At 39.4% G+C, this 27,980-nt stretch overlaps 2 protein-coding genes across 4 annotated transcripts in view; both read left to right on the forward strand.

Moving 5' to 3' along the window:
• LOC121956176 (E3 ubiquitin-protein ligase rnf213-alpha) overlaps positions 1-10,904 on the forward strand; it is a 38,105-nt gene extending 27,201 nt beyond the window's left edge. The window contains exons 46-70 of one of the 2 annotated variants that reach the window (XM_088090991.1): positions 12-194; positions 425-591; positions 698-800; positions 896-1,010; positions 1,127-1,334; positions 1,854-2,053; positions 2,175-2,297; positions 2,395-2,505; positions 2,731-2,973; positions 3,061-3,136; positions 3,233-3,267; positions 3,357-3,457; positions 3,561-3,717; positions 3,925-4,099; positions 4,480-4,574; positions 4,818-5,069; positions 6,593-6,725; positions 7,055-7,138; positions 7,223-7,403; positions 7,595-7,796; positions 7,903-7,980; positions 8,065-8,262; positions 8,514-8,603; positions 8,697-8,875; positions 10,005-10,904. In XM_088090991.1, the coding sequence (XP_087947117.1) occupies positions 12-194; positions 425-591; positions 698-800; positions 896-1,010; positions 1,127-1,334; positions 1,854-2,053; positions 2,175-2,297; positions 2,395-2,505; positions 2,731-2,973; positions 3,061-3,136; positions 3,233-3,267; positions 3,357-3,457; positions 3,561-3,717; positions 3,925-4,099; positions 4,480-4,574; positions 4,818-5,069; positions 6,593-6,725; positions 7,055-7,138; positions 7,223-7,403; positions 7,595-7,796; positions 7,903-7,980; positions 8,065-8,262; positions 8,514-8,603; positions 8,697-8,875; positions 10,005-10,161 (3,646 nt within the window). In that variant the 3' untranslated portion in view covers positions 10,162-10,904. The remainder of the gene's footprint in view (positions 1-11; positions 195-424; positions 592-697; positions 801-895; positions 1,011-1,126; positions 1,335-1,853; positions 2,054-2,174; positions 2,298-2,394; positions 2,506-2,730; positions 2,974-3,060; positions 3,137-3,232; positions 3,268-3,356; positions 3,458-3,560; positions 3,718-3,924; positions 4,100-4,479; positions 4,575-4,817; positions 5,070-6,592; positions 6,726-7,054; positions 7,139-7,222; positions 7,404-7,594; positions 7,797-7,902; positions 7,981-8,064; positions 8,263-8,513; positions 8,604-8,696; positions 8,876-10,004) is intronic. The other variant, XM_088090990.1, reaches the window with a different exon arrangement.
• A 1,097-nt stretch (positions 10,905-12,001) lies between these two features.
• Positions 12,002-27,980, forward strand: part of LOC148186476 (uncharacterized) — a 36,128-nt gene continuing 20,149 nt past the window's right edge. For both annotated transcript variants that reach the window (XM_088069122.1, XM_088069123.1), the window contains exons 1-2: positions 12,002-12,239; positions 16,876-16,936. In XM_088069122.1, coding sequence (XP_087925248.1) covers positions 12,177-12,239; positions 16,876-16,936 — 124 coding nt within the window. In that variant the 5' untranslated portion in view covers positions 12,002-12,176. The remainder of the gene's footprint in view (positions 12,240-16,875; positions 16,937-27,980) is intronic.

Below are 27,980 nucleotides of genomic sequence, written 5' to 3' on the forward strand. Positions count from 1 at the left end.
TGTTTCTCCAGGTTTGGTCTTAAACTGTGCCCAGTGTGTATGGGAGACCCTCAGGATCCACTTTGCTTGCCATGTGAGCACATCTACTGTGTAGCCTGCATCAGACAGTGGCTGGTGCCCGGTCAGATGTATTGTCCCCTCTGTATGCAGCCAGTCGATGACAACTTCCCCATGGTTCCCTCAGAAGACATAAGGTTGGTAATTGCATGTGAAGCAATGGGAACTGATTTTTGTTCCTCATAAGAGGAATGCATGGTGTGCTTCTTTACACACACACACACACACACACACACAATTCTTTGATGCACTCTGTGCCATTATTAGTTCCTTCATAGGATCAAGGCGACTTCATGATTTGTGAATCTGGCTTGTGAAGAATTTTAACAAAAAGCTGTTTAACTCTTGTGTCTCTCGTTATGTGCAGGATTCTAGTCAACCAACACGCTCAGTTCAGGAAGCAGTGCAACACTTTCTTCGTTGACCTGGTGTCTACTGTGTGCTTCAAGGACAACTCTCCTCCCTGTTCAGCTGTCATTCTCCATCTGCTGTCCTTTCTCATGGTGGAGGCCAACACTGTTCCCATTTTCAGACGTAGGACACTGTTCTAACCCAACTCACTTGACTGTGTGCACAACCATGTCTCTGCTTACTCCTGTTTTGCCAGCTCTGACAGTCCCTTGTTTTGTTTATTTGCCAGTTGGTAGACAAGTGCTGACAAAGGTGCTTTCTCCGTTTGATGACTCTGTGGATAAAAACCCAGTTGTTCGGTCAGTAGTGCTCAAACTTCTGCTGAAGTACAGGTGAGGTACCGCGGTTGCATATCGCATACTTATGTGTGCTTCTGAAAGTTTTAGCCGTCTTTCTCATTTTTGTATAAATTGTGCTGTTTCTGAAGCTTCGATGAAGTTAAAGGTTACCTGCAGCAGCATCTGGTGGCAGTTGAGCGGTGCAACATCTTGGAGGAGACGGACAAAACTGAACTCTACTCGATGTACATCAACTGCCTGGAGGTACGAATGAATTTTTATTTGAAATGAGCCTGTTTGTTCAGCAACACAGTGCAATGCAAATATGCAAATCACACTAGTGGATTGTAGCAACTATAGAAACTTTTCATTTTCTCTAGGATTCCATGTTTGAGAGGTTGCAGTTCAGGTCCACTGCAGACCAGCAGGTGTGTCTGCAGGATGAAAGTGCCTTCCTGACTGAATACCTGCAATCACATGGACAGTCTGCTCAAACAGCCACAGTAGATTCTCTACAGCAGGTGGCCAGAGTGCGTATGGACCTGGATATGGCGGCAAGCCTCATCTTGGAAAAACTCAGAGCCACAGGTTTGTAATTTTTAGGGCTGTCCCAAACACCAATCCTTTGGGCTCTGGAGCTTCAATAGTGATCAACAGCAAATTTTCTGAGTTGTTGAGTTTGCTCCAGCTGCTTTATATTTATAAGATTCAGCGTTTGTGTTAACACAAGTTAGATGCAGCACTGACGGACTCTTTACAGAGCAGCTCGCCTTCTAGCGAATGGTCAGTTCTACAGCTAACACTCACTATGAACTCACACAGAAATGTTTCAATGCACAAGTTAAACACGATAACTGTTTGGAGATGTTAGCCATGTAATGCTTAAAGTTAGACCTGTCACTTTTAGTATGCAGGCGGACTCTCACCCTGTCCCTGGCATGGAATGATGCTCATGATTTAAAAAAAAAAAAAAAAAAAACCTACCTACCCTACGAATGAATATCAATCAGACAAATATCATTGGATCATTGTGTGTTTGTGTTGTATGTGTTCTGAGACGTTGTCATTTCACCAAAATGTCATTCTTCTTTTTCATTTTAATCAAAGCAGGGGCACAGGAGACTGGTCAAAGTGGAACCACAGCCTTCCTGACCAGCGTGGTGAACTTGTGTAGGCGCAGTGGAAACGACTGGTATCGTGTCTTCTTGATCCGCAAGATCTGCAGCCAACATGGAGTGGAGTTTGTGTTGAAACTCCTCAAAGTGGATGAAATGCGCTGGCTCTTCCCTGAGGAAGTGCTGCAAAAGGTTCAGTTACCCACATTGTGATTTTCAATGCTAGTTTGCAAATGAAAAATGAAGGTCGAGGTTGTCTAAATGTAATGCTAGGAGTAACTAAATAGTGTGGTTTCATTTTTATAATGCTCAGAGTGAAGAAGCCACCCCAGTAGACCAGTATCTTGTGTGCGGGGAAGACTACAAGACCATCAGAAATGCTGTTGCAAAAGCAGTTATGGAGGGAAAAGTGGACGGACTGGACGAGACTTGTGAGGTACTGTTACGTCACCTTGTTGTTAGTAACTGAGCACCAGGTGAGGACTCTTTGTGGAAATATGTTTATGTGTGTTTGTTGCTGTTCTTCTTTACAGGGGTGCAGATGCTTACCACAGTGTACAACAGTTTATCTCCTCTTGGCACTGTACAGAGAAGTCACCACTCTCTACAGAGAGGCCACTGTCAGCTTCCATCCCAAGCCTGAGGTAGATTCTTACAATAAGACTGAAGAGCTGCTCTGATATAATCTGTCATATTTGTTTACAACCATTTGTACAAATGACTGCAAAAGAGCAGTTCTAAAACTTGTGAGTTTATCTAACTTGCAACTAAAATTTACCAGACATTTTTTTTACAAGTAAATATCTTATTTACAAGACAATATTTGTCATATACAGTTTACATTATATTATGTATGTTTGTGCCAACAGCAATTGGATGCCCTAAAGACCTACATCCAGAACTCCAAATTCCTTGCCAACCCACAGATGAAGGCCTTTGCCAGGGGTCTGGTGACCAACCAACTTGGGCCACTGAGTGTTCATCCGGGTGCCTCTGGTGCCCATAATGTGCTGGTGGATTTAACTCTTCACCTGGCTGCTGTCTTGCTCTGTGGGAACCAGGGGATCATAGCTCCCCTGCAGCAGCTGGCAATGGATCCTGCCAACATGCAGGTTTGTGTATTGTGAGCTGCTTTCAGTGTTGGAAACTAGGCCTCCTTGTCTTTGAAGTGGATGAGATGTTTTTATCTGTTGGCACAGGCCGCCTTCTTGCCGAGCATGCCAGAGGACATGTTAGCAGTGGCTCAACAAGCTATGGGACCGTTGCTGTGGTATCGTAAGTACACACACCAAAAGAAATTACTTCTAAATCTGAAATATCGGTGAAGATTTCAAGACTTCTATAGTAATTCTATATTTACTCTTATCATAGATTGTCCAAATGGTCACCCCTGCACCATTGGAGAGGTATGATTTGTTCAGTGGGACTCATTCTAAGCTTGTAATGAGGCACTTATTTTTAGTATTGTTGAATTTTCTTGCATCTTTTTCACCAGTGTGGCCAGCCCATGGAAAAAAGTCACTGTGTGGACTGTGGTGTGGAGATAGGAGGTGTCGACCACAGGCCTGTGCAGGGATTTCAAGCTGTTCAGCTGCAGTAAGTGGTTTATGAGTTAATTTGGCAAAAAAATGTAACATAGAACTAAGTTTAGTTATTTTTCATTTGTTTTAATTTATATTTATTCATTATCTTTTCACAGGGGTGACCGCACTCAGACAGGCCACATTCTCGGTGACCCCATTCGCAGGGACAATCCTGACATGCTTGACACAAAGAACATTTCTCCAGTTCCCTTCACCATGATCCGCATGCTCACTCACATGGCCATGCTGCTCGGCGCCTGCAATCAACCAGAGGTAGCTTAACAAATGAAAACAGTGCTAATGGAAATCCTTTCTCCAAGCAATATATTCCTTAGTTTTTACAGGTGCAGGTAAACAAAAAAAAAATGCTCACAAACAATACATACTAATGTTCTAGTGTTGTAGCACTGTTGACATCCTTCTGTTGGTGTTTATGAAGGGGGACATCAGATCACTCATCCATTTTATTTGTGTTTCTAGTCAATCTCTGCCATCATCAAGCCTCCAGTCCCTGAGCCAGGTGCTTTTCTACTTGCGCACCTGCAAAAGGACATAGTACATCTTATCAGATCCCTGGGTAAAGGCACGGACGACACAGTCAGCGCTGTTCACCTGCTCATCAGCAGCCTCATGGTGCCCAAACAGCAACAAAAATGTGAGGAACAACAAACCTACCTATCTTCCAACATGTTGCTGTAAATTTGTAGGCTGCAGGACAGTGACAGGAGACAGGAAAGTGGGGGAAAGGGTGCCCTCTAGTGGTCAGACAGTGTGTGGTGTTCATTTTGCAATTTCTGTACAAACGGGATGTTACAAATGTATATGTGGAGTTATTTTAAGTCACTTAAGTCAACAAACAAACAGAATTCGTTGGTCAGGATTGCCCTTTGCAATGCTACTTCTGGCTTTCCATATGAACTAGAATCATGTGGTGATGTGATGCCAAATGTTTAGTCGCTTTAAGACCTGCCTACTCAAACACGAGATTCACTGGATTATCTTCTACTATTAAACACAACTCGTCTTTCCTTTCAGGGCCTGTTCCTTATGACAATGTGCTCTCCACCAAAGAACATAGAAATGGATGGGAGATGGAAGTGAGCAACAGCATCATCACACCGCAGTTGAAGGTATTGATATACTGGATTTGTTCCTAAAGGGAATGAATGATATGGGATTCTTTTGCCACCTTTTGAAAGTGGACTTGCACGTTGGGTCAGTGTTTACTTACCCTATACAGAAATCTCCAGCAGGGTGTCTTTTTTTTCCTAAAGGGAACAAATACAGCTCATTTTCTAATTTCAGTAATGATCCTTCCTGTTTGTTACAGATCTGCATATAACACATTGTCTTCTGTTACTTCCTCCACGCAGCACTTGGAAAAACAGCTGAAGGAGGTGAATGCTTTCATCAGGGCTGACTCTCGCATTTCTGCCAATCCAATCATGAAGCTCATGTTCGGAGATCCTCGTCACTTCTTGGCCTCAGTTCCCCAAAATTCTCTGATCCATGGGTCTGCTGTGTGGAGCTGCAGGGAGAAAGTTACTCTGCTGAGCCTAACGCACATTGTGGAGCAGAATGATGGCAAAGACACCCTGCCGGTGCTCTGGAGATTTCTGCATAGGGTAAGAAAGCACTGACCCAATATGCAGGTCGACTTTTAATAAAATAAAATAATAACAATAATAATAATACAATTATTATTATTATTATTATTGTATTATCTTTATTTTTATAGCATCTTTAAAGACAGAATTTACAAAGTGTTTTGACCAACAAAGCAAAAGACCATAGAAGGCAATACAACAACATGATGTTGTAGGAACATTACATTTTTGTATGTTTTTTTTTTGTATACATATGTTCTTCATCCTTTCCTTCAGTGCTTGAAAGTGAAAGCCAACCCCAGCTTCACTCCTGCTTTGGAACAAGCTTTGTACTTTTAGCTTTTTCCATGCTTTATTTATGTCTTCTTTTTTTTTTCTTTTCTTTTTTTTGTCTTTTTTTTTGCTATGGCCACAATTTTCATAGCTTCCTGTTGGATACATGTTGCTTACAATCTGGCAGCCGGTCACTACCTTTTTTATGAAGACCTGACTACTGGTGGGAATCACCAGAAGTTCTAGAAGTTGAGTAGGCTACTAAAACTTTAATTTGGATTTCCAATATTGATAGTTTTTATGATTAAAAAATCCGTTCACGATGTCCATGTATTGATACAATATTGCTATTTTTCCCAAACACAGCAAAATAAAAAACTTAGAAGCAGAGGGCAGATAAATACACCATCACACACTTCTACTGGGTCATAAGTGATGTTTGAGAGTGATTACTTCTGGATAAGTCTGTATATTGTGTTAATGTGTTTTTAAGAAAATCACAAGATTTTTAAAAAACCAAAACAATTAATAAAGTCTGAAATCATTAGTGGAATCCAAGTGCATACACAAAATGTCTATCATGCTCACATCACACTTGATGTGGCCTTAAAAAGTGTTGAATTTGTTGATTGAAGGCTCCACCAGGGGTTGACCAATACTGGTTTTTCAGGGTCGATACTGAAACTGATTATTAGTAATTAATGAGACCGATAATCAATATTTGCAACTGATATGCATAAACAATAAAAATGAAAATCTATCGGTCAATATTATGAATTTGGAATATAACAAACTCCAACACAAAACTTTGTATAAATGCCTATAATAAATGCTTAATCAAAATGGAAACTTTGAACTTCATATACAGCAAGTTCCCAGTAACTTTTTTTTAATTAAGTCAAAATTTAAAATTTAAATAAAAAATGAATAAATAAAAATAGCTCCCTGGGATTTTAAAAAGTCAAAGTTCCTCCCATGCTGACACTTTCTTTGCACTTTTTTATTTATTCATTTTATCAGCGATCATTAAAATAATGATAATCTGTCAACCTCTAGGCTCCACAATTACCAGAATGTAATTTTGTATGCCAAAAAAACTGTCCTTGTATAAATATATACAGATACACATTTATGGAATCTGATATGGCAAGACTGGCTCCATCACACAACATATTTTAATAAATTGTGGCTTCTTCAATCTTGACATGCTTAACCAGTTCATGAAGAGCATCTGAACACACAACTGAGGCATATGTATTTATTTTTAGGAAGCAGAGCTGCGACTGGTGAAGCACCTTCCTGACATCCTCACCCTTCAGAGAGCTCTGGTCAAGAAGTTCCAAAATGTCACCGAGCTGACATGTGGCACCATTTCTGAATTCCTCAACAGTCAGAAAGCAGGTAATGAAACTAACTGTCTACGCCAAGTTTTTCACTCTGTATGACTCACTTACACAAGAGATACAAAGTTCCACGCAGCTCCTAATTACCCCTTTCTCGGAAATGTCATAGTAAAATAGCTGGCAACATGCAGTAAAGAAACCTGCCTGCCAAAGAATGACTTGTTTTAACCTGGGAGGAGACAGTGATTGAGTATTCTTAAAAGAGCTAAATCTCTTCCACACGTGAGATGCCTTTAACTGCTACAGTTAGTCTATCCACTGTAATGCGTCGTGTCTCTGGTCGACGTGTGCACTTGGGGTGAAATTTTGTTTTCCTCCTGTGTGCAGTTTCGCTGAAAACATGGTATGATAAATACATCAAAATCTTCCTGACAACCTGGAATCAGCTCAGAGTGTCTTTGGCAACAAACGGTAAATACAAACACACACTCAGTTACACTCACACCGTCCTGTCCAACGTTGTGATCGGACTTGAACTGAAATATTGTTGTTTAGGTGAGATCAAGATCCCAGCTGAGTTCTGCCAGAAGGACCTGGACCTCGACAGTGACTTCAAGGTGCTGCTAGCACGGCGACAAGGCCCAGGCCTGTGCTCTACAGCCCTTGTCAGCTACCTCATCGCCCTGCACAATGACCTGGTCTACTGTGTGGATAAGCACACTGGAGAGGAGACCAGGTGGGGGCGCTCATGTCACATTTTTCTCACATGCACGTCTAGCTGTAAGAACACAGTGGATGAACTACTTCGCTAAATGCAAACCAGAGAGAAGGGTCAAAAGATAACTTTTTTACACCAACTTGTATCTAAAAAAGGGTTAAAAAAAAAGCACGTTTGCAGATTTGCTGATGTGTTTGTCCCTCCCTCAGCTACAAAGTGAGCCCTGCAGATCTGACTGACCTGCATGTGATTCGGTATGAGCTGGAAAGGGACCTGATGCCGCTGGTTCTGTCCAACACCCAGTACAGCATTGAGAGAGGCCAGGAGACCCTTCATGAGTACGACTTGCCCAAAATCCAGCAACAGATTGTCTCCCGCTTCTTACTGGGCAAACCTCTCATCACTCTTAATGTGAGCAACTGGAAAGCAAAGCACAGACAACACCTGTTTTTTTTTTTTTGTTTTTTTTACATAGGTAAAATACCATATTCCTTTTGTTCTTGTCTCTTTTCCACAGGGCATTCCAACGCTAGTGAACAGACATGACCGCAACTACGAGATTATCCTAAAGGATATAAAAGCAAAAGTCCAGCAGGTAAGTAGTGAAACACAGTACAGTGTGTGGCAAACTGAGTGTGTTGCTGTAAAAATGATTCGATCTGTGTCTGTGTGCCGACAGGAGCCTCTTCAGACTCTCACCTTGTGTGCCGTGGCTGGGGAGCTGCACTCCTACAGTGAGGTGTGTGAGGCCTTGTCCACACTGGAGGTGGCCCTTGGTTTCCTCGCCATGACCGGGGGAGAGCCGCACATGCAGCTGTCCTGCTACCTGGAGGAGGTGCTGCAGATGGGAAACCAGATGGCTCCACATATCCTCAAGGTCAGCCTATCTGGGACAGCGCTTATTTAATCCTGTTGCAGGTTCTCTTGCTTCCACAGACTGTGTTACTTTGCATACAAACAATTTACAATATCTGCCCCTAAGAGCAAATTTATGTTTCTGTCTGACTGTCGGTGCTATTATGCCATACTGGCACTCTCAGAGTATTGGATCTAAATTAGCATGATTTTAATTGTAGTGTGGGTCATTTTAATGAGAAAAACCTAACGTTCTCCTTGTTTTGTTCACAGGCTATGAGCATGTGCTGTCTAAAGCATTGTGTGGCTCTGTGGCAGCTGCTGGCCTCACTCAAATCAGAAAATATGCTGCGGCTCAAGAGGGTAGGGCATCACACGATGCTAACAGTAGGGTGGAAATAGTATTACTATCATTATTATTATTTGTGTATTCAATGTGTTCCCTATGTCCTTCAGGATCCATTTGTGGAAGTCTCAGAGAAATACAAACAGGCCCTGAGCGAGGACGATCACAGGCTGCTGATTGGCTTCTTTTCTAAGATCAGCGCTGACAGTTTCCTTCTGGAGATGCACGAGTTCCTGGTGCTGGTGCTTAAAAAGCCCAATGCACCTGATACCTACAGGCCTGACTGGAGGTAATGAAATAAAAGTTAATGATTATTTGTGGTTTTCTAACCATTTGCTAATGCATAACATTCTTAAAGGGGACATGTAATGCTTTTTGTTATTTTCTGTCATAACTATAATGCTACAATGTCAGATGTTTGTTTTAATTGCAGCCATAGTTTCAGATAATGAGATAAACTTATGTAAAAGTAATTCCTGAGGGGAAAACCTCCGGCTTCAAACGCTTCTGAATACTCTGTTTCCAACTGTTTTATCTACTTTCAAGACAAACTAATGTCAGATTGATTTATTTCTTCAGGCTGTTATGTGCTTCAGGCAAGCTACTGCATGTGTATGCACACTGCAGCATGTAGCTACATGCTAACATCAGAGAAGCATGTAATCTTGGTTGCTGATGTTATTAATTTCTCCCCAATTTTAGATCATAGTCCTGCTGAAACATGTCCAGTTGTGAAGATTTTGGTTTGGAAGCTTTTATTAGTTATTTTTCACAGTAGAAAACACAGAAATTCTGACCAATTAGAGTAGACTGGCATTTTTTAGGAGGAGGGCTCAAAGAGACAGGTGCTAAAAGTGTTTCAGACAGAGGGTGGATATAGGTGTTTCAGCATAGTATGAGAAAAATAAACAGTTTTTGAACATAAGCATGTAAACATGTTCAGGGAGAAACAAAAAACATGTATCAACCTGAAAAAAATAAAGCTTAGATCATTCAAAATAAAAGACAGAAAAATAAGAGGGAGGAAAACAAAAAAAGATTGCGTGCCGCTCTTAGTTTAAACAAAGTGGATGTTGTTTCTTTCCAAATTTGAGTCACCTTGGCTGGATTTAGAGTTGCATGCAAACAAACCTGAAGTTAACTTTGGTCAGAGTCAGCTCTACATATTGCAGTTGTTTTCCAGGAAGAGACAAAAGTTTATTTCCATTTTATTTTATTGAGGTTGGTAACAACCCATGAAGTTGAATCACTATGCTTAAAGAAATATTGTGCTATCAAGTTTAGCTACATACTTTTATTTATTCAGACTGGTGTGTGTGTGTGTGTGTGTGTGTGTGTGTGTGTGTGTGTGTGTGTGTGTGTGTGTGTGTGTGTGTGTGTGTGTGTGTGTGTGTCTCTCTCTCTCTCTCTCTCAAAAGCCTGAAAGTCACACTGGTGTCTTACATGGAGCACAAAGACCTGGATGCCCCCCCTGAGGTGGAGGAGCTCTTCCCAGTTGAGATCTGTCTTTCCCAGTACGTTGAGGCATGGAAGTTCATCATCGCCTTCAAACAGGAGCGCAGCCAGAGGCAATAAAGACCGGATGAAAGAGTTGTTTGTTTTCATCAGATCCATCAGGTGAAGTTTACAATCATGATAAATTGACAGTATTGAAGCCGTATGAATGTGTGCTATAATCTGTATTTTACACATATTTATGCAGAGGAGATGTGCCTTTTCATGAGCACTGATGTTAAGATTTATAGTGCCACAAAATAAGTGTGCAGGTTTGTTTTTGCTAGTGTTATCTGCTATTGTTTTGTATTGTTTTCTTCATTCCTGAGCTCCAACATGTACCGTTTCTGTACAGTTGAACATCTTCTTTCTTGCACTTTACTTGTAATGTGAATTTGTCTGTCCCAAAGAAGCAGAAAAACAATCTGAATTCTACTCAGGTACAAAATGTTGAAATACTCTGGGGTCTGAAAATCACACTGACTGAGTCTCTTTATCAAGTATATGGTGTCTTTCACTTTTCACTTTGCTGATCATTGTAATTCATCTTTTGTATGAATGTTTACTCATTATAAAGTAATAGATTAGATTAAGTTGATGTAAAAAAAAAAAAAAAGTCCAGTTGCACTTGCCTTCCACTTTTTAAAACCACTGTCTGCTATAAAAAAGTTTCCTTAAAGTTTATTTCTTTCTCATTCCAGTTTTTCCATTACATTTTCAGTATATTTACAGAATACAACATATTGTCTTACCTGCCTAGTTAGTTTTTTTAGGATGTATGTGTGGTGATACTACTTCCAATAAAGCATAAACGTCACCTTCAATTTGCTTCTCCTTGTGTTTCATGTATTATGAGATATTATACAACAGTTAGGTCCGACCAAGCAATCTGATTGGAGGGGAGGAAATCCATGTGTGTACAATACATATCTTCAATCTGCGACCAAACTCATCCTTATGTCTTGCCTCTTTCTATGATTTCAAAATATCTGTTTGTGATCTAGTCAAGTCAGATTGATTGCTATCACCCCAAATGATAACAGAGGTCTCTGTTTATCTCTTAGGGCACTTTTCATATGGAAGTCTTAACTGTACATTTAGTTTATTTTCCCCCTGAATGTAATTAGCTAATTCTGCAAACTACACAAATTGTAAGTCTTGGCAACCAAGCTGGATTGCAAGAAGTATTTGAATTGAACAAGTATTTAAAACCACAAGTACTTGGAAGAAATTAGTATTTGGGTGGATTCAACCTTTAAAACTATAGTAAGGTTTTAGACTAGAACCAACCTTTAAAACTACAACTAAAGAAACAAAAAGTAGTATTTGGGTGGAATAAACCCTTCAGACTAAAAAAATAAATAAATCAGAAATTAGTATTCTGGTGGAATCAACCTTTAAAACTATGAATAATGAGTCAGAAAGTAGTAGCCTTTTTGGGTTGAATTAACCTTTAGAACTATTTGTAAAGAAACAAAAAATAGTATTTAGGTGGAATAAACCTTTCAAACTATAAATGAAAGTAGTATTCTGGTAGAGTCAACCTTTAAAACTATAAATAATAAGTCTGGAAGCAATATTTGAGTGAAATCAGCCTTTATAACTACAAGTTATGAATCAGAAAGTAGTAGTTGGGTGTAAACAATCTTTAAATCTATAACAAGGTATTTGGGTAGAATCAGCCTGTCAGACTGTAAATGATGAATCAGAATGTATTATTTGGGTGGAAAATAAAATTTTAAAACTATAAATAGGCTAGTAAGTCAGAAAGTAGTATTTGGGTGAAATAAACTATGACAAAAAATACTGAGATGCAACATTGTCTTTGCACTTTTACAATCATTCAAGTCCGTAGGTGGCGCTGTGGCGAAAAACTAGGACCCCAGAACTGCAGCCGCATCTCCTACAGGAACTAGTAATGTGGCTGCAGTACCGGGATCCATCATGGATGTAGGATCAATGCATGTGTCACTGCACCATTCAGGTGCTTGGAGGTATTAGTGAAGTTAACCTGTTATAAGTCTACATTGTGGGTCATCTTAACAAATTTTGCACCTCAAAGACGAACGTTTTTTCATAAACAACATTTGAGTTGGATGGTTGTGAGAAAAGCACAAAGGGAAGTGCAGAAGCCTGCATACTTCACTGCGAATCTCCAGGTATGCTCATATGACACCAGAAAATGTAGCAACTGCTGATAAAGTTGTTAACTCGCCGCCACCTGTGCCACCAAAGCGACTGTCCACAGACTTTTTGTGGAAACACAAATGGAAACACAGCTAGGCTAAACGCACGATACAAAGTAGCTGGCTGTGCACTGACTTGACGAGCTAGTTTACGCAAAGTAAAGAACGTTTGTGTGCAACAAACAACTCAGTGCCAGTCTGTTGCACAACTAGTTTGTTTGTTTGTTTGTTTGTTTGTTGATAGAGATCCCCATTAGACTTTGTTTTAAGCAGAAGATACTCCTCTTGGGGTTCTCCATTATTTTTATTTTTGATATTCTATTTACTAGATTACATAAATACACATAGCATAACATTCATGCTCACAGTTTGACTCACACATTAGGCTACAAAACAAAACAGTCAACGCAAATTTAAAGAATGTCCAATACTTAGAGGCGCTCAACATAATGATTTATCTCTTCAATAGTTGAGAAAATAAAATACTTGGAAACTTAAAAAATAAACCACATGAAAAACTAGATAGATAGCTCAATTTGATTTAATATCTTCAAGATCATCAAATGTATACATCATATGTAGAGTTCTAGTATTTATTCTAAAATACGGTATGTGGTTAATACTAGCTTCAGATACTTTAACGTTTTGTTCTGCCACATAAAATATGTTAGTAAATATCCCATTTATTGCTGGCAAGTGGTCGTGTCATCAAGCCATACCGCGCAAAGCACAGCTTTACATCCTCATTATTATTATGGGGTGACCATAGTTTAGTTTGTTTATAGCCTAACAATAGCTTTTTTTCCTGGTGACTGCATAGACTTCAAAACCCTGAAAGACTTTGTTTTCTGTATTGATGTGTTTCTTTGCTCTGTAATGTGTGAGTGTGTTTATTCAGTTTGATCTGTTATTGTTTTCTTAGTTCTTGTTTGCTTTGACTGGGGTGTGTATGGTGAATATTGGGGCATAAATTGGGAACATTCATGTTTATTTTTTTATTTTGTTTTTTAATCAAATTGAAAAAGGGGTAGGATTTGATGGCTGGCTCACTCCCTCCTATTCATTTTAGATACTTATATTGTTTATGAATATGTCAAATGGGCATTCTGGTGTTGTTTTTCTTGTTTACATATATCTTTTTTGCAATTCTCCCATTTTATTTTGCACGTTTGGAACGAATATCTAAGTTAACTAAAGAAATAACTAGTCAGATTTACGTTGTTCTGTAATTTGCTTTCTTTATTTTCTTAATTCTCATGCGTTATGTGTCATTCTGCTGCGGCTCCGCGCTTCGCGCATGCGCCGTCAGAGGAGTGACGCTCAGAATTAAGGAAATGAAGATGAAGATTTCAAAATTTTTTAGGTATTACCAGAGCAGAGGTCACCAACTTCGCGTACGGCTGAGTTTAACTTTTGCGCACAGTTTGGAACAGCCGTAAACTGTAAAGTGAAATAAGTATCCATGGTAACGAAAGCAGCACACAACCAAAAAAGTGGGTAGCAGCGCGTCTTGTGTATCTCATTAAATTGATCGTTGTGGATTTTTGAAGTGGGGTTGTATGAAATACAAGTTACAGTTAGTGTAACATATAGCGCGCTCCCGGTTTGCGGAAACAGAGGGGGCGCGCACCCCACAGGGTTTTGTAAACGTGTTTTAGCAACTTTAAAAAAGGCCTACCTGAAAAAATCAATATCATTGTAAGTGGATGCTACATTTAGAGTATTTTTCACCACTTTACCTCACCGCCACACTGTCTTTTCCTTCGGCACTACACTTCTCATCCGCCGCCGGTGTAGTCCCAAATAGTGATGGTCTGCCAGAAACCGATTGCCGTCCGCGCGCAATCGTAGCATGTAAATAGGCATAATAGACAAATAGGCATGTAAATACACATAACTTTATGTCCGTGGCAAGAGCATAGGTATGTATTTGTCAAACTTTATTGTTTCTTGAAACCCAATTTTCACGTGTTTGGGATTTATAGTGTGATCAAGCATGACTTTCACGCCATTATAGACAAAATTGTTATTCCCGTTGTTTGTATGTGTTAAGTATGTCGAAAATCTAGTTTACATTTGGAAACTAACCTATCATACTTTATGGATAGGTAATGTAAAAATAGATGTATTATCTGCTATTATCCTTATGAGCCTGCATTATATTAACTGCTCTGTACCCGAGATTATAACCACTTCAGTCCTTTTTACCTCATTTTGCCTGTTTAAATACCTTTGAAGAGCCAATACAACACATATAAACCGCCGAAAAGTGATTGCAGCTCCCATCTTGCCACTGAAAGGTTGTTTCTGCCTCAAAATGACTTGATTTCATTCATAGTGATTATATTTGACAGATTGTAGCTCACCCAGTCCCCTTTTACCCTGTAAATACCTTTAAAGGGCCAATGCAATGCATACAATGCAGTTTCTTTCTTGCCAAAAATGATTTTTGTCACTTTATAGGGTATGATATAAGGAAGTAGCTCTGATGGATGAATGATTTGTTAACAAGATCTTTTAATCAAAACTTAGATCAAATTATTTTGAGGCAGGAACAACCTTTCTGTGGCAAGATAGAAGCTGCAATCACTTTTTGGCAAGTTGAAAATAGCATTTTATTTTATGCATTGGTCTTTTAAAGGTATTTATATAGGTAAAACAGGACTGAGCGGACTACAGTCTGTCAAATATATTCACCATGAATGAAATGAATAAAAGATAGCAGCTGCAATCACTTTTTGGCAAGTACGAAATTGCATTTTATGGAATCTTATTTTCCTCATGCTGGTGTGGCAGGAGTCTTAGTGCTCTGTCCTCCCCTTCCAAGCTAATCACTTGGTTATATTACTGTAATTTGACTAATTACTTGTCAATATGTTGTGGCAATAGAAATATATTTTGGTGTATTGTAAATGTTTCCATCTGCTATTGTCGGCAAACTGGATTATTTCCTCAGTCAGCTATACATTTGACTCTGATTCATCTTAAATCCTGTAGTCATAGTGAAGTGTGACAGTAAAATATTTTTGCTCAGTGGGGGTTTGGCAACAAGCACAGTAATGAAATGTGGTTGTCGTGCTTAGATCCACCTCCTGTGAGACTAACATCATTTATGGAATTATGCAGATTCCTTTGTGTCTTTTGTAATTTTTGTTTCTTGTGTGAGGTTGCCATCAGCTTCAAGGATATTGCACAAATTACAAAAACAAAAAAACATATTTTATCACTTATCTCTACTGGTATCTTCCCGGAGAGATAATTTTAGTTTTACTTTTCCAGATTTTGAGATATCCATCTCTGACATTTTTTGTTTCTAGTCCCTTACAATTCTCTGTTTGTGTGCTCAGTTGTAAAGTGTTTAACAGTTGATTTTCAACAGCATTACTACTGTAGGTCATGAGTAAATTACTCCTTATTTGCATGTTACATCACTGCGTAAAGACAGCAGAGGCTATCGTGATGAAGTGCTCAGGAAAAGGCTGCCTGCCTAAGGTTACATGACTTTGTGACCCTCTGTTGGTGGGAGCTCAATGTGTTTTTGATCAGGCTGATGGAAATGATAAGGACAAGACAGCCGCAAGACTGCTGCTGGATGGCTCTTAAATTGAATTTCCTCAGTACCAAAGCAGTGTTTAGCATAACAATGACAAATGGAAGCATGCGCCTGTGAAAGTAAACCATGCCAGCGACCACCCTCTGGAGTCTGCACTCAGTATATATGATATCCATAAAAGGAGTCTTAGACTGTCGTGTTTACAGATTTAACCCAAATACCACTTTTTTCTCCAAAAAAAAAATCTTTATTTCAATAACAAAGTGATGCACTTATTAGAGAAAAAATGTCCTTACTTGTCCTATTTTATGTTCAGTTTCACAGGCAGAAAAATCCCATCTTCCTATTACAGAAGCAATTCCTAAATTCATAATTGTGTCCTATCTCAGACCTCCTATCTTGTTTTAAAGGTCCAGTGTGTAGGATTTTGTGTGATATATTGGCAGAAATGTAATATAATGTAACACGCAGGGTTTCCCCACACATTTATTTATTTGTGGCAGCCCACCATAATTAACACATATGCTGCCACAATTAGTTTTTCTAGGGCTATTGAAATATATACATCATATATAACTACATTCCAATAACAGCCAACATCATCATACACATACAGCACTTACTTATTGCACAGAGCATACTGTTGTCACAGCAGAGTGTACTCTTGTCACAGACGGAGCAGCTGAGCAGCAAGCGCAATGAAAGCGAAACTTAACTGTTGTGCTGGGTCTAAAAGTCTGCATTTACTCACTCTGCTCTTTCTCTTCCCTCTTTTCCATTGATCTGATCAGCTCTGACTGGATTAAGTGGTCAGTTATTCGTGCCATAACTCAAACTGCTGCTGAGGGCTAAGATTAACTCATGATGAGTTTTGCCTGTGAATCGTTCATGGATCTGCAAAAACTAAACCTACTAGAAACTAGAATGGGCTGTTTGTCTACATAGAGAGCATAGATGAACACATTTGCATTGGAAAAACTTGATTTGTAATGTGAAACTGCTTAATTCAGTGTTTTTACCATGTTAATTAACAGATTGAGCTTTTTTTTTTTGCAGAGAGAGGCCCCTGCAGATGATTTGGCTCCCAGTGGGAATCTTCAGAAGACCAGAAAAAAAGGTGAGCACACATGATTACATGCTTGTCGCAGACAAGCCGAACAGATAATAAAAGACCTTAAAAGATAATTCGGCTCAGTAAAACCTCCCCAACAATGAACACTGAAGGAATTCTAATCAGGTGAAGTTTCATCTGGTGGCAATTTGCAGTCCTCATTGATGCCACTGAATCCTCCTAAATCATACACTGCTCCTTTAACAAACCAAAATATAAATGTATATTAGATTCTTCAATTGGCATTCCTCTTTAAAAGTTACGACAGGGTCTATATCTTAGGATTCCTAACTTGGGAAATCCATAAATTAGGATAGTTCTGAAATACCTAGAGTCATTTCCAAAGATAAGATAGAAATTTTCCTCTAAATGCATTTAGGAAACATGTTTTTGTCCTACCAAAAATCCTAAATGTCATAGTAAACTGAGATAAGATAGGATTTCATACTTACATAGTTTATGTAATGAGGCCCCTGATTTATAAATCATAGTCTTTGTTTCATGTTAACAGACTGTAAACCAGAGCTGCCAGTTCACCAGGCTAAGGTGATGCTGACATGTGCTATCTAGTCATGTCCCCGCTGCTCATTAGCAAACACAAAATGTGGAAGTACTGTACATGGGGTTAATAAACACACCCACAAATGGGTCATGAGGCGTGATTTGCACAACTCTGTCCCGTAGAACAAGCCTCACTGAGCAAGTTCAATCACTTTCACTTCCACTTCTGTAGGCTTCAGAACCACCATGCCAACGGTACAAAGGGAACTGACAAAGAGGCCAAATTCTTTCCTCTGCTCCTCTGTTTGTTTTTTCGTCTTTGTCTCTTGATGAGGTGGAATTAGGGGCAGAATTACTGTGCATCGTGGCTCACATTTAATGATATTCATGGTTGGGATCAGGTCACAAGCATGAGGGTATTATGATTAACAAAGCTGGATAATGATGTGCAGAAATTACCTCTGTTGGTTTGCAACTAAAAGATGTTGGAGGATTTGACTGCTGTGGCTGAATTATGGACATTTTGTCCCCAAATAAGTAGTCCTGCTGGGACATTAATGCACTGGTAATCAGGAAATAATCCAGAGTTGTCCTATTTTTTAAAAACTTTGGTTAAATGAACAGTGAGACTTACTTGAAACCAATATTACAGACTATGGGAAATCTGATGCCTTTGTTTAAACTGATCTGGTTTTGTTTTAAACCAGGGGTTCCCTATGAAGTGAGTGAACGAGATGCTGTTGCTTGGCTTTGAGATACATTTTGGTCCCTCATTTTGATTAATTTGTTCTCTCATTTTGGTTTATTTGTGCGCTAAAGATAAGAGAAGTATTCATGGGCAAGATACTGAACCCCGAATTGTAAGTGCTTGTGAATGTATAAAACTGCGTACCAGGCCGCACCTGGTAGCCACGGCCACCAGTGTATAGTGTGTTTTGGTGCTGTTGTTGTTGTCAGGGTTATTATAGTTTACTGTTCGTTTATCTGGAAATAACTGAACAGTACATAATGAATTTCGAAAAAGGACTGATAAATATTTATGTATTTAAATGTGTGTGTGAATGGGTGAATGTGTGAAAGTGCTTCAAGAAATCACAAGACTAGAAAGGCGCTATACAATTGCAAGCCCATTTTACACTCATTTTAAAATTACTATCTGTCAAGCTGAAGGCTCATGTTATTTATTACTGTTTACACGCAGAGTTTGTGTGTTTGATAAGCAGAGTTGAAGGTAAGCAGGTACACTTGAGCTTTATATCTTGTAGTGGCAAGTCGGTTGAAGACATGCTTGGTTTAAATATGTCCAATTTAATCCTTCTCTTTCCCTGCACATGGTTCCTGTTTCTCTGTCTTCCGAGAACTGCTAGGAAAGGTTAAATATTGTCACAAAATAATATTTAAAAATTCAGGAATCTAGGTTAGCGATCTTAATCAGTTCTCCCCTTTATTCTTGTCTTCTTGAGTTACTCTTCTGTATCAATTAACCCTTTGGAGATGCCCTATGAACTTCACAAACCACTTAAAATAATATAAAGTTTAGCTCTGAATCTTCACTGTGCCTTGATCTGTGGAGGAACTTAACCCTTTGCAAAACAGCCTCAGATATTCATCAAGTTTACACCTTAGGGATCCAATATCATCCACAGGCGCTGTCGCCAGCCAGGCGCTCTCAGCCAAAAGGGAGCTAAGATTTTAATGATTGTGGTATGAAATCAGTACCCTGAAATACCCCCGAGACCTCAGAAAGCACACCAACAGGCTACTGTATTTTCTGTGGGGCATTACATATGCTTTACTGGCGGTCTGGGAAAATGTTTTCTTTAAATTAGCCCTTCAGGGTGCTGCTGTTATTGCATTATTATCAAATTAGTGTATTTTAATTACTACGTCATCTGAAATGTATGTGCCAGTAGGTCACAGTGGGGTGAGAGCAAAGAGCATGTCCAGACTCTCAGGTTGCTTAGCCTGCTGTGCAACGCTGAGATGACGGAGACAGAGAGAGAGAGAAAGAGCAAAAAAAAAAAAAAACAACCCAGTGAGCACATCTGTGAATTATATTAGCTAATTGTGTGCACTTCTCCTTGCACTCAACACTTGGGTTGTCCTCCAAGCACAAGGAAGAAATTAAGAGCACTGCTGCCATGTTGTTCTATTAAATACGTGAAGAGAAAATACAATTACTGGTTAAGTGGGAACATACCACATGGGATTATGAGAGGCACAGCATTTCAAGATTTCAGAGGGAGTTAATTTTTTTGCCATGCGCATGACCAGTATTCCCGGCAACATTGCTGTAAGATGTACATGCAAACAGAGGGCAGACAACATACCAATATTGCAAAGAACATTTAAGAAAGATTTCCTTGCATTTGAAATTCATGTGCAGTCAAAGAATTTAGACTGGAAGCATGTCATCTTTGGTTGCTCATTTTGAATTTGCCCTCCTATCTGTTTGCTGTAAACTACAGACAAAAATATAGAAAATTTATTGATTGAAATTATGGGCTTTTCTTTATGGAAAATGACTGTTTTTGCCCAATACAGAGTTCCCAGTCCAGGTGGAGCCTGTTGCAAAACTCACCTTGGGCAGAGAAACCCTAACTGTACCTGATTCATTACTGCAGCTTGAATTTCAATACCAAACTGTCTGCTACAGGCAGACAGCTCAGCCTTTGCATTCCATAACAATAAAACCACATATTGAATCAGATTGTTATGGTAAGATGAGAATGTGTTTGAGAAGCCCAGAAATATGTCTAGCATTTCCTAAATAATAAGAAGACGCAAAGGCAAGATGGGGTTATGTGTCAGGTACTGGGTTACATTTACATTGTAAGAAGCTCCTGCTGTTCCCACTGACTTTTGTTTTGGGGAAAAAAGGTGCTGCAAAAGAAGGTAAAGGCACTGGATACAGGCCAAAATTGCTAATCCGTGCATTTTTTTAAATAGGGGAGCACTTTGAAGCATTGTCAGAAGGCTGGGATACAAATAATCTAATATTACAGAATAGTTTCTGCTGTGCTCTACCAGTGTCTTGTTCTTTCAGGAATAGATTTTTGACGGTGGCATAGGGTGGATATGTCCCCCTCAATATTTAGAACAAGACACATATGCCTCTGGTAAAGTAGGTGGTGGCAGGATGCAACTAGAGCTGCAACACTAAATCAATTAGTTGGATCAACAGAAAATTGATTGGCAACATTTTTTTAACATAAAATAATTATTTTAGTCCATTTTTAAACAAAAAAGGTCAAACGTTTGCTGATAACATGCTTCTTTAATGTGAGAATGTAATGCTTTTATTTGTCATACATGATAATAAACAGATTTTTGAACTGTTGGTTGGACAAAATCCAGCATAATTCATACCAATGTGGGCATTACTGAAATGACGCAGAGGGCAGCCTTTGGCGTTGTATCTTGATGCAGAAGCGCTTGGCTGTAAGATTGGGGTTAGTGGTTAGGTTAAGGCAACAAAACTACTTGGTTATGGTGAGGTAAAGATCACAGATGTTGCTAAAAAAAAGACCCAGCTTTTGATGGCATGACTGTGGCTGGTAAGGCCTCATCACTTTGCTACAAAGCAACTGGCTTTGAATGGTACAAACCCGGCTGGAAAAGCGGTGGTGTGCCGCTAAAAAACTTTGTAGGGCTGCTTTTTTGTGAAGGACTTTTACTGATCAACATGACAATGTAAATCAGATATTGTTGACATTAGATCATAGAGGCCTAATTAATTAGAGCTGAATTTATACACTAATGTCAAAGTTCTTTGTTTTTTGTTAGTTTTGGCTCTTGAGAATTTTTTTTTTTCATTTATCTACATTTTTTTTATGAGATGAACTAGAACATACATAAAGGTACATCCTCACCTAACCGGAACTTCTTCTTCAAACCTGTCATCCACCAACCTGCAACACGAACATCTGAACTAGATTGGTACTCGAGGAGATTCAAATCGTGCTACTACCAGCAGATCTTCTAGAATCAGCACTTCACCTCATCTGCCTGTGGCTGAGTCTCTGCTCCAGACACCACACAGAGTAAAGGATTATAGGTGGTGTTTATACCCACCCACCTTTCTGGCCTTTGGCGAGCACGTCCAAATTTGACGGAGAAGGACTTAGCGGACCTGTCAGGTTCCCACCCAGGTTTTGCCTCTCCACTGTGATTGTGTGTGTGTGTGTGTGTGTGTGTGTTTGTGTGTATGTGTGTGTGTGTGCGTGCCCCTGAAAGCCCTGACTCCATTTCATTTTTCTGCCAAGTGACGGATGGCTGTTCTTTAAAAATACTATAACGCTTGCCATCTTATACTTTCAAGCTTTTAGTAATAAATGTCACTAAATTGATGTTATGTAAGATTTCCAAAAATTTTGACAGCGTAGCGTTTTCATTCTTGGAGGGGTTCAGATTTTGTAACATAAATCAAACAACAGAGTATCAGTTTACATCAAGGCTGAGAAATGCCTGGAGCTTTTACAACACAAAACTCTGCTTTGAAAGAGTAAAAACAGTTGCTGCCTGGCACACAGCAAAGAGTGTTATATAATACAATTAAATACTGCTCTCTCTCTCTCTCTCCTTTTTGTCCCCTTGTCTTTTGCCCCATTTGCTTTCTCTCACACTCCTCTTTCTTACTTTCTCTCCAGCTTTCTTGCATCTCCCTTCATTCGTTCTCTTCTCGCTGATGTGCTTTGTTATCTGACGGCCTTTGGCTGTGAATAGATAATGACTGTGCAAGAGGTCTTGTTTACCATGGATACCAAAGGATTAGAGTGATTACCACTGGTGCCAGTGTTGTAACAAGCCGGGGAAGCCTTCCACAGTGTATGGAGGTGCTGACAGTTATCCTGTACAAGATTAGAGAACTTGGATTATGGGTTGTTTTTCTCCACCTGGTGATGAGAGACTAGAAGAAAAGGCTGAACGTCACAACGCCAAAACCCCCAGGAGACAGAGTTGTCATGGGTGAAAGTAAACCTAGGGCTGGGCGATGTAAAATATTATCACAATATGAAATTTAAATATTGGTCGATATCGATAAGTATCAACCTAAAATGACAAATCATTATTTCTTTAAAGTTTAAAAGTTTTGCTCTGAAGTAAAAGTTGAAGAAATCATATCTTTAACTGTGGTTTGAACTGTTATTTATTTGCCAAACAGCAGAACATTTGACAAATCGGAGGTAGATTCGAAAGCTGTAGTCAAAATGTAATTAAATAAAATAATAAACAGATTAAAAACTGTTCATTCTGATCAGCGGCATGTCAAACTCTGTACAGACAAAACAAAAATCTCAACTGTGGTCAGTATTTTCGAAACAAGTTTTACACTCACAGTTAATTATTTCTACCATTTCTCAATCAAAACAATAACATGAGATGGACTTTGACAAAGTTGTGAAGTAGCAATTAAAGTCTATCAGACAAGACCGAGACAGAAATCATATTTCAGATGTGTTAATGTATAAAAGTTGTATTCACGTAACCTTTAGTCTTGTTATGTCGTATCATTATATTGAATAGTCAATCACATTTACTTGCTAACATACAGTTAATAAACTGAACAGCTACGGTAGCTAACATTATATGGCAAATTCAGTCACGGTGTGACATTATCCATGTTCAAAACAAACATACTAAAAATAACTATGCTTTGTTGTAACGTTAAAACATTGCCTCGCAGGTTAGTGGCCGGCAAAAGATGGCCAGTCGATTGCTCACATAGTCTCGCTGTCATCTTCTTCTATAGCTGCTGCTGCAACTCCTTTTTCTGGTGTATTGTGGGTGGCAACTGGTAAGGTGCATTACCGCCCCTCTCAAGCATATTAGTGGTTTAATTATTTGGAGAATTTATCGGACATGTAGCAAGCAAAGTTATATTGAGATAATTATTATCTATTTTATCGCCCAGCCCCAAGTAAACCTCCACATTTCTTTTGAGCGTTGGTTTATTCTTGAGCGTTGTGTTAGCTGTAGGCCATTGGACACAGTCTCAGTTGTGGAAATGACGTCACTTTCTACCTTGACCTCTCACCTTGGTATTCCCTGATGCCTGTGGTGGAAGATGGTTTCTTCTTCTCCAACTAAGCTCTCTTGTGGTCAGGGCCCAAGTCGGTGTTGGGTTTCACAGCCCGTCTCTTCATGGCCCCAGCACAAATACACAACACCCTCTCCGATTGCACTTGATAATATTTATCCTCAATTATAATTCCACAGATATGGATTCTTGAGTGGAGTACAGTGGCAGCAGAAAAAGCACAGCGGCCTTGAGCCCCCGACTAGGCCTTGCTGAGGTGGGTTCCTGCGTGAACCCCAGACAATTCATGTTCTCTTCAGCAGTGGGGCAAAATAAGCAATGTAGCCATTAAGAGCTCCAATGCATTGGAGAAACACTTGGCTGTATATTTGTCCTTGTGTTGAGTGCATTCACCTCTATAGTGAAATGTGAAACCACAAAACACACTAAGTGTCACACTGAGGGGTGGTCACAGTCCAAATAAATGAATTCAGCTCCTCATGAGCTGCCGTCTTGTCTGCATTAACCCCTCAAACTAAGCAATGCCAAAGATAAGTGTATTAATGACTTCAGGTGACCGTTCACCTGAAGTCATTAATACACTTATCTTTGGCATTGCTTAGTACGCAATAAACCATGAAGTCGCAAATCGGTCAAACGCACACGTACAAGTATGACAAACACACCTGGCTGGAGAGATTTTCCTCAGTCTCAGACATAACATAAATGATTGATAATAACCAAAGGATTTATAATTTCCAGTATGGAAGCAACAGTGTCAGATTGTTGGTTTCACACCAACAAACCTGCCAACATTTAAATTTAAAATAGAGGCAAACTCTGTCCAACTCTGCTTAAATTTGCAGGTATATTTAGATTTGACATCAGCTAAGCTATTAGCTTTGCTAAGTTAGTTGGCCCATCTGCCTTCACAGTGAGCAGGTCCTTGAATGGAGTTGTTGGTTGTTGGGTTGCAGTGACAGATGGGTTGAATTGTAAATTTTTTCATAGATGATCTTGCAATTTTTGGTGATTGCAGACAAACACAATATGTATGGATCTGTGTTTGACAATTATGCATAATTTTGAGGGGGATTTTTTTTTAATACATTATGACTCCAAACTTGTTGAATACTGAGGCTTGGTCAGTAGCCCTAAACATCGATCTGTGATGCTCTAAGTACTCTTTGAGTGGCTGTTTTATATGTTCTGGGTTGATGTGTTAACTTATGCTTGTAACATATATTGCGTCTTTCCAAAATTAACTTTGTTTTCATAGAGGATGTATAGTTTCTGCTTATTAAATGCATACAGCCTCTTTTTTAAAAATAAACTTAGATTATACATAGAAGACTTTGTTTGAATGTTTACTTTCTTAGGTTTAGACAACAAAAGTACGTGGTTAGGTTGAGGAACAAACATCATGGTTTGGCTTAATATTTGTAAGTATGTCACTAGTGTTATGTGACGTGACATAGATCACTAGCTTAGCACTTTACATATACTAATACACCTTGTAATTAAAATAAATCAGTTGACTTTTGGTTTCGCATGGGACACAAACAGTAGTCTCCCAGGTAGAAGTCCAGAGCTTGGTCTCCACCAATTCCTGAGAGAAATATCTGTCTTTTTGCTAAATGTTCCAAAATTTGAGCAGACCAAAATACCAACTCCGTACCTGGGGGGAACTCCAGAGTCACTGCTCATATGAAAATTATAATTGTGGTTGATACAGGGCTCAACATTTTCTAAGTTGATGAATTTGTCAAGTGAAAAAAAAGTGTGTTAAATGTGCAACATTAAACTCAGTAACCCAGAATATCACTGGCACTAGCACTTTACATACACTAGTACACCTTTTAATGATGTCAAGCCTAACCTCTGTTTGTGAAGGAGACTCATAACAGTGCATGTATTTTGGGTAAAAAGGCAAACTGTGTTGTTCATAAAGAGAAATATTTAACTTGGCCATTCAGGGAGTATGTGCATCTAATTACCTATGGGCCTTATTGCCTCAAACTGTGGCACCCCATATGTCTTGAGATCATCGGTCTCTTTTCTGGTCACCCAGCATCCAGTATAAGCTGGAGCTCTTATTGAGGATCAGTCTGTGATTTGTTAGTTGTCTTGGCTATTAGAGATGGCATCAGACGATTGAGGATTTTCTAGCAGGGGAAGTAGATGGAAATAATGAGGGGAAGGAACGGCTGCCAGCTCCTGCTTTTTTAACCTGCACACACATAGAGAGATCTGTGTGTAATATTGTTGTTACTGGCAAGGCCTATTTTGGGCAAGTCAGCACTACCCTGTGATGCCCAGGAACGACATGCGTGTCATTTCCTGCCAGGGGCAGTCATTTCGTTATTACTGCTGCTCACTGGCAGCCCGCTCATGTTCTGTCTCTGATTTCTAAAATGAAACATGTATATTTTTCTTCTGTCGACAGCAGCAATATTTCCAGGCAAATCAAGATTGCTGATCGCGAAGGTTTGGGGTTTTACAAAACTTGAGTTTATAATGAAACGTATGAAATGTCTGAGCTGAACCGTTTATAAATATGCTTCTGAAGTGCTCGTGGCTTTGAAAAATAGCCTGTTTACTCTACCTTGTAATGCCCCATAGGTTGGATTTCCAAACTGTATACACAGAGCTTGCACAAACAATACAGACTAATTACAATGTATCTTGAGTTACATGATATTTAGCTGGTGATAACAGGAAGGTCACATGCAATTAAATGTTATTAATGAGCATACTGACTAAAATGAATGTTGTTTGACTGTTCAGTATCTAAAGTAAATCAGTTCCACCTTCTTTCCAAATGTGATTTGTAGAAGTCATTGTGGTCTGACGGGGCCACTGTCTACTCACATTACATTCAACCATATAGACAGAAATATGGTTTATGTAAGGCTTGGTTCTTTTTTTGTTCAGCACACTGCGGCAAATTGTTTGATTGGAAATGTAACTTTAATTGTTTAATGTTCTTTGCGACTTTTGATTTTAACAAGGCTATGCATTCGTTTAAACAAAAAAAAAAATTGCAAATATTGATCATTATGAGTGGCGCATTTCCAAAATTCACTAGTAATGCTTTTCATTAACCATGACACAACAAAGTGATTGAAAAAAATCAAATCGAATTTGAAATCCACTAAACAATATATAAGCCTTGACCCATTCCACACAGTTTGCTGGCAATTTATTTCACTTTAGTCTCCCATTATTAAGAAAAAAAGGAAAAACAAAGGAGGACTGGCACAAAAACAGAGTCTTGAAGTTTTTAAGAGGCAAGAGGTCCACCCTCACAGGGCCCCACAGCTGAGCATCAGTATTCCACAGCCATCAGATAGTTGGCTTGGTTGATAGCACAGCCGGTGATGTGGGCTAGTCGCCAATGAAGGACTAATGGCTGAATTACTGGCCACAAGCAGCTGGGCCCATCAACCAATAGACACAATGAGGGTATATGTGTTTGCACTCTATGCACTTTTAAAATCATGATGATGGAAGACGTGAGCGTAGTGGTGCTACTCTGTGCTGAACATTGCGTTGTGTGAGAGGAGACACCACTGCGATATAGCAGGAGAACAGCTCTGAGATGTCAGAATACACTCAAACTGTTCAGAAAAGGGAGGAAGGGTCATGCTTCTCCTTGAACTCATGGTTTCAGGCTCGGCTCAGAGGTTCTGCGGTGGATAACAGTGATGAGCTCATAAAAACAGATGATACCATACATGAAGTGTGAGCAAATACAGCGTCATACAGTGGCAACATTCTCAAGTGAAACCAAAAGATGTGAATTCTGCAACTTCTTCAAGTTAAACTCTGGTTGGTTATGCTACAGAAATGTGTGTATTCGACAAACTACGCCAGCAACTTATTCACAGTTAAACAGATTTACTCAATTACACATTAGACACACGTCAGAGTTGTGAGTTATTATCTTGAAGCAGACGGAAACGCAGGTCATACCGTAGTTTGTCCTTTCCCTCCCTAATTAATTGAATGGACTTGTGCCAGGGTGCTGTGCAAACTGTTAAACTCCTTGAGGCGGAGAGGATGAGCAGTGTTGGAGGAGGCACAGGCGATAACCTAGGATGGCCTCCCGCCCACGCAGATATCACACAACTGTCTCCATACTGTGAGATAACCAAGGTCAGCTCAGCCTGTGGAAGACAATTTGTTGTTTAAGCAAAATGAACAAGTTTGATTGGACATTAACTGGGGATTGATTTTTGTGTGAATCATTCAAACACAGGCACACAAATTAATAACACACCTGTGCAGTCACATGCAGCTGTGTGCCTTCGAATTAGCACTGTACAAATAAGAAATACAGACATTTTGGACTGATCATTTTAACTAACATTATTTTCTAGTTGTGGTCAATACTGATATTGATATTTGATTTGAAACACTGTTATTTCACACTTTAATCTGCAGATTATGAACAAGAAGCACTGTCTCGATGTGCTGTATCTAACCATATTTGCTTCCAGTCATGCCTTCAACATGTCTACATCTAAA

The sequence above is a fragment of the Plectropomus leopardus genome, chromosome 18 (genome assembly GCF_026936395.1).
Source record: "Plectropomus leopardus strain MGB_pleo_1.0 chromosome 18, ASM2693639v1, whole genome shotgun sequence".
Lineage (NCBI taxonomy): Eukaryota > Metazoa > Chordata > Actinopteri > Perciformes > Serranidae > Plectropomus > Plectropomus leopardus.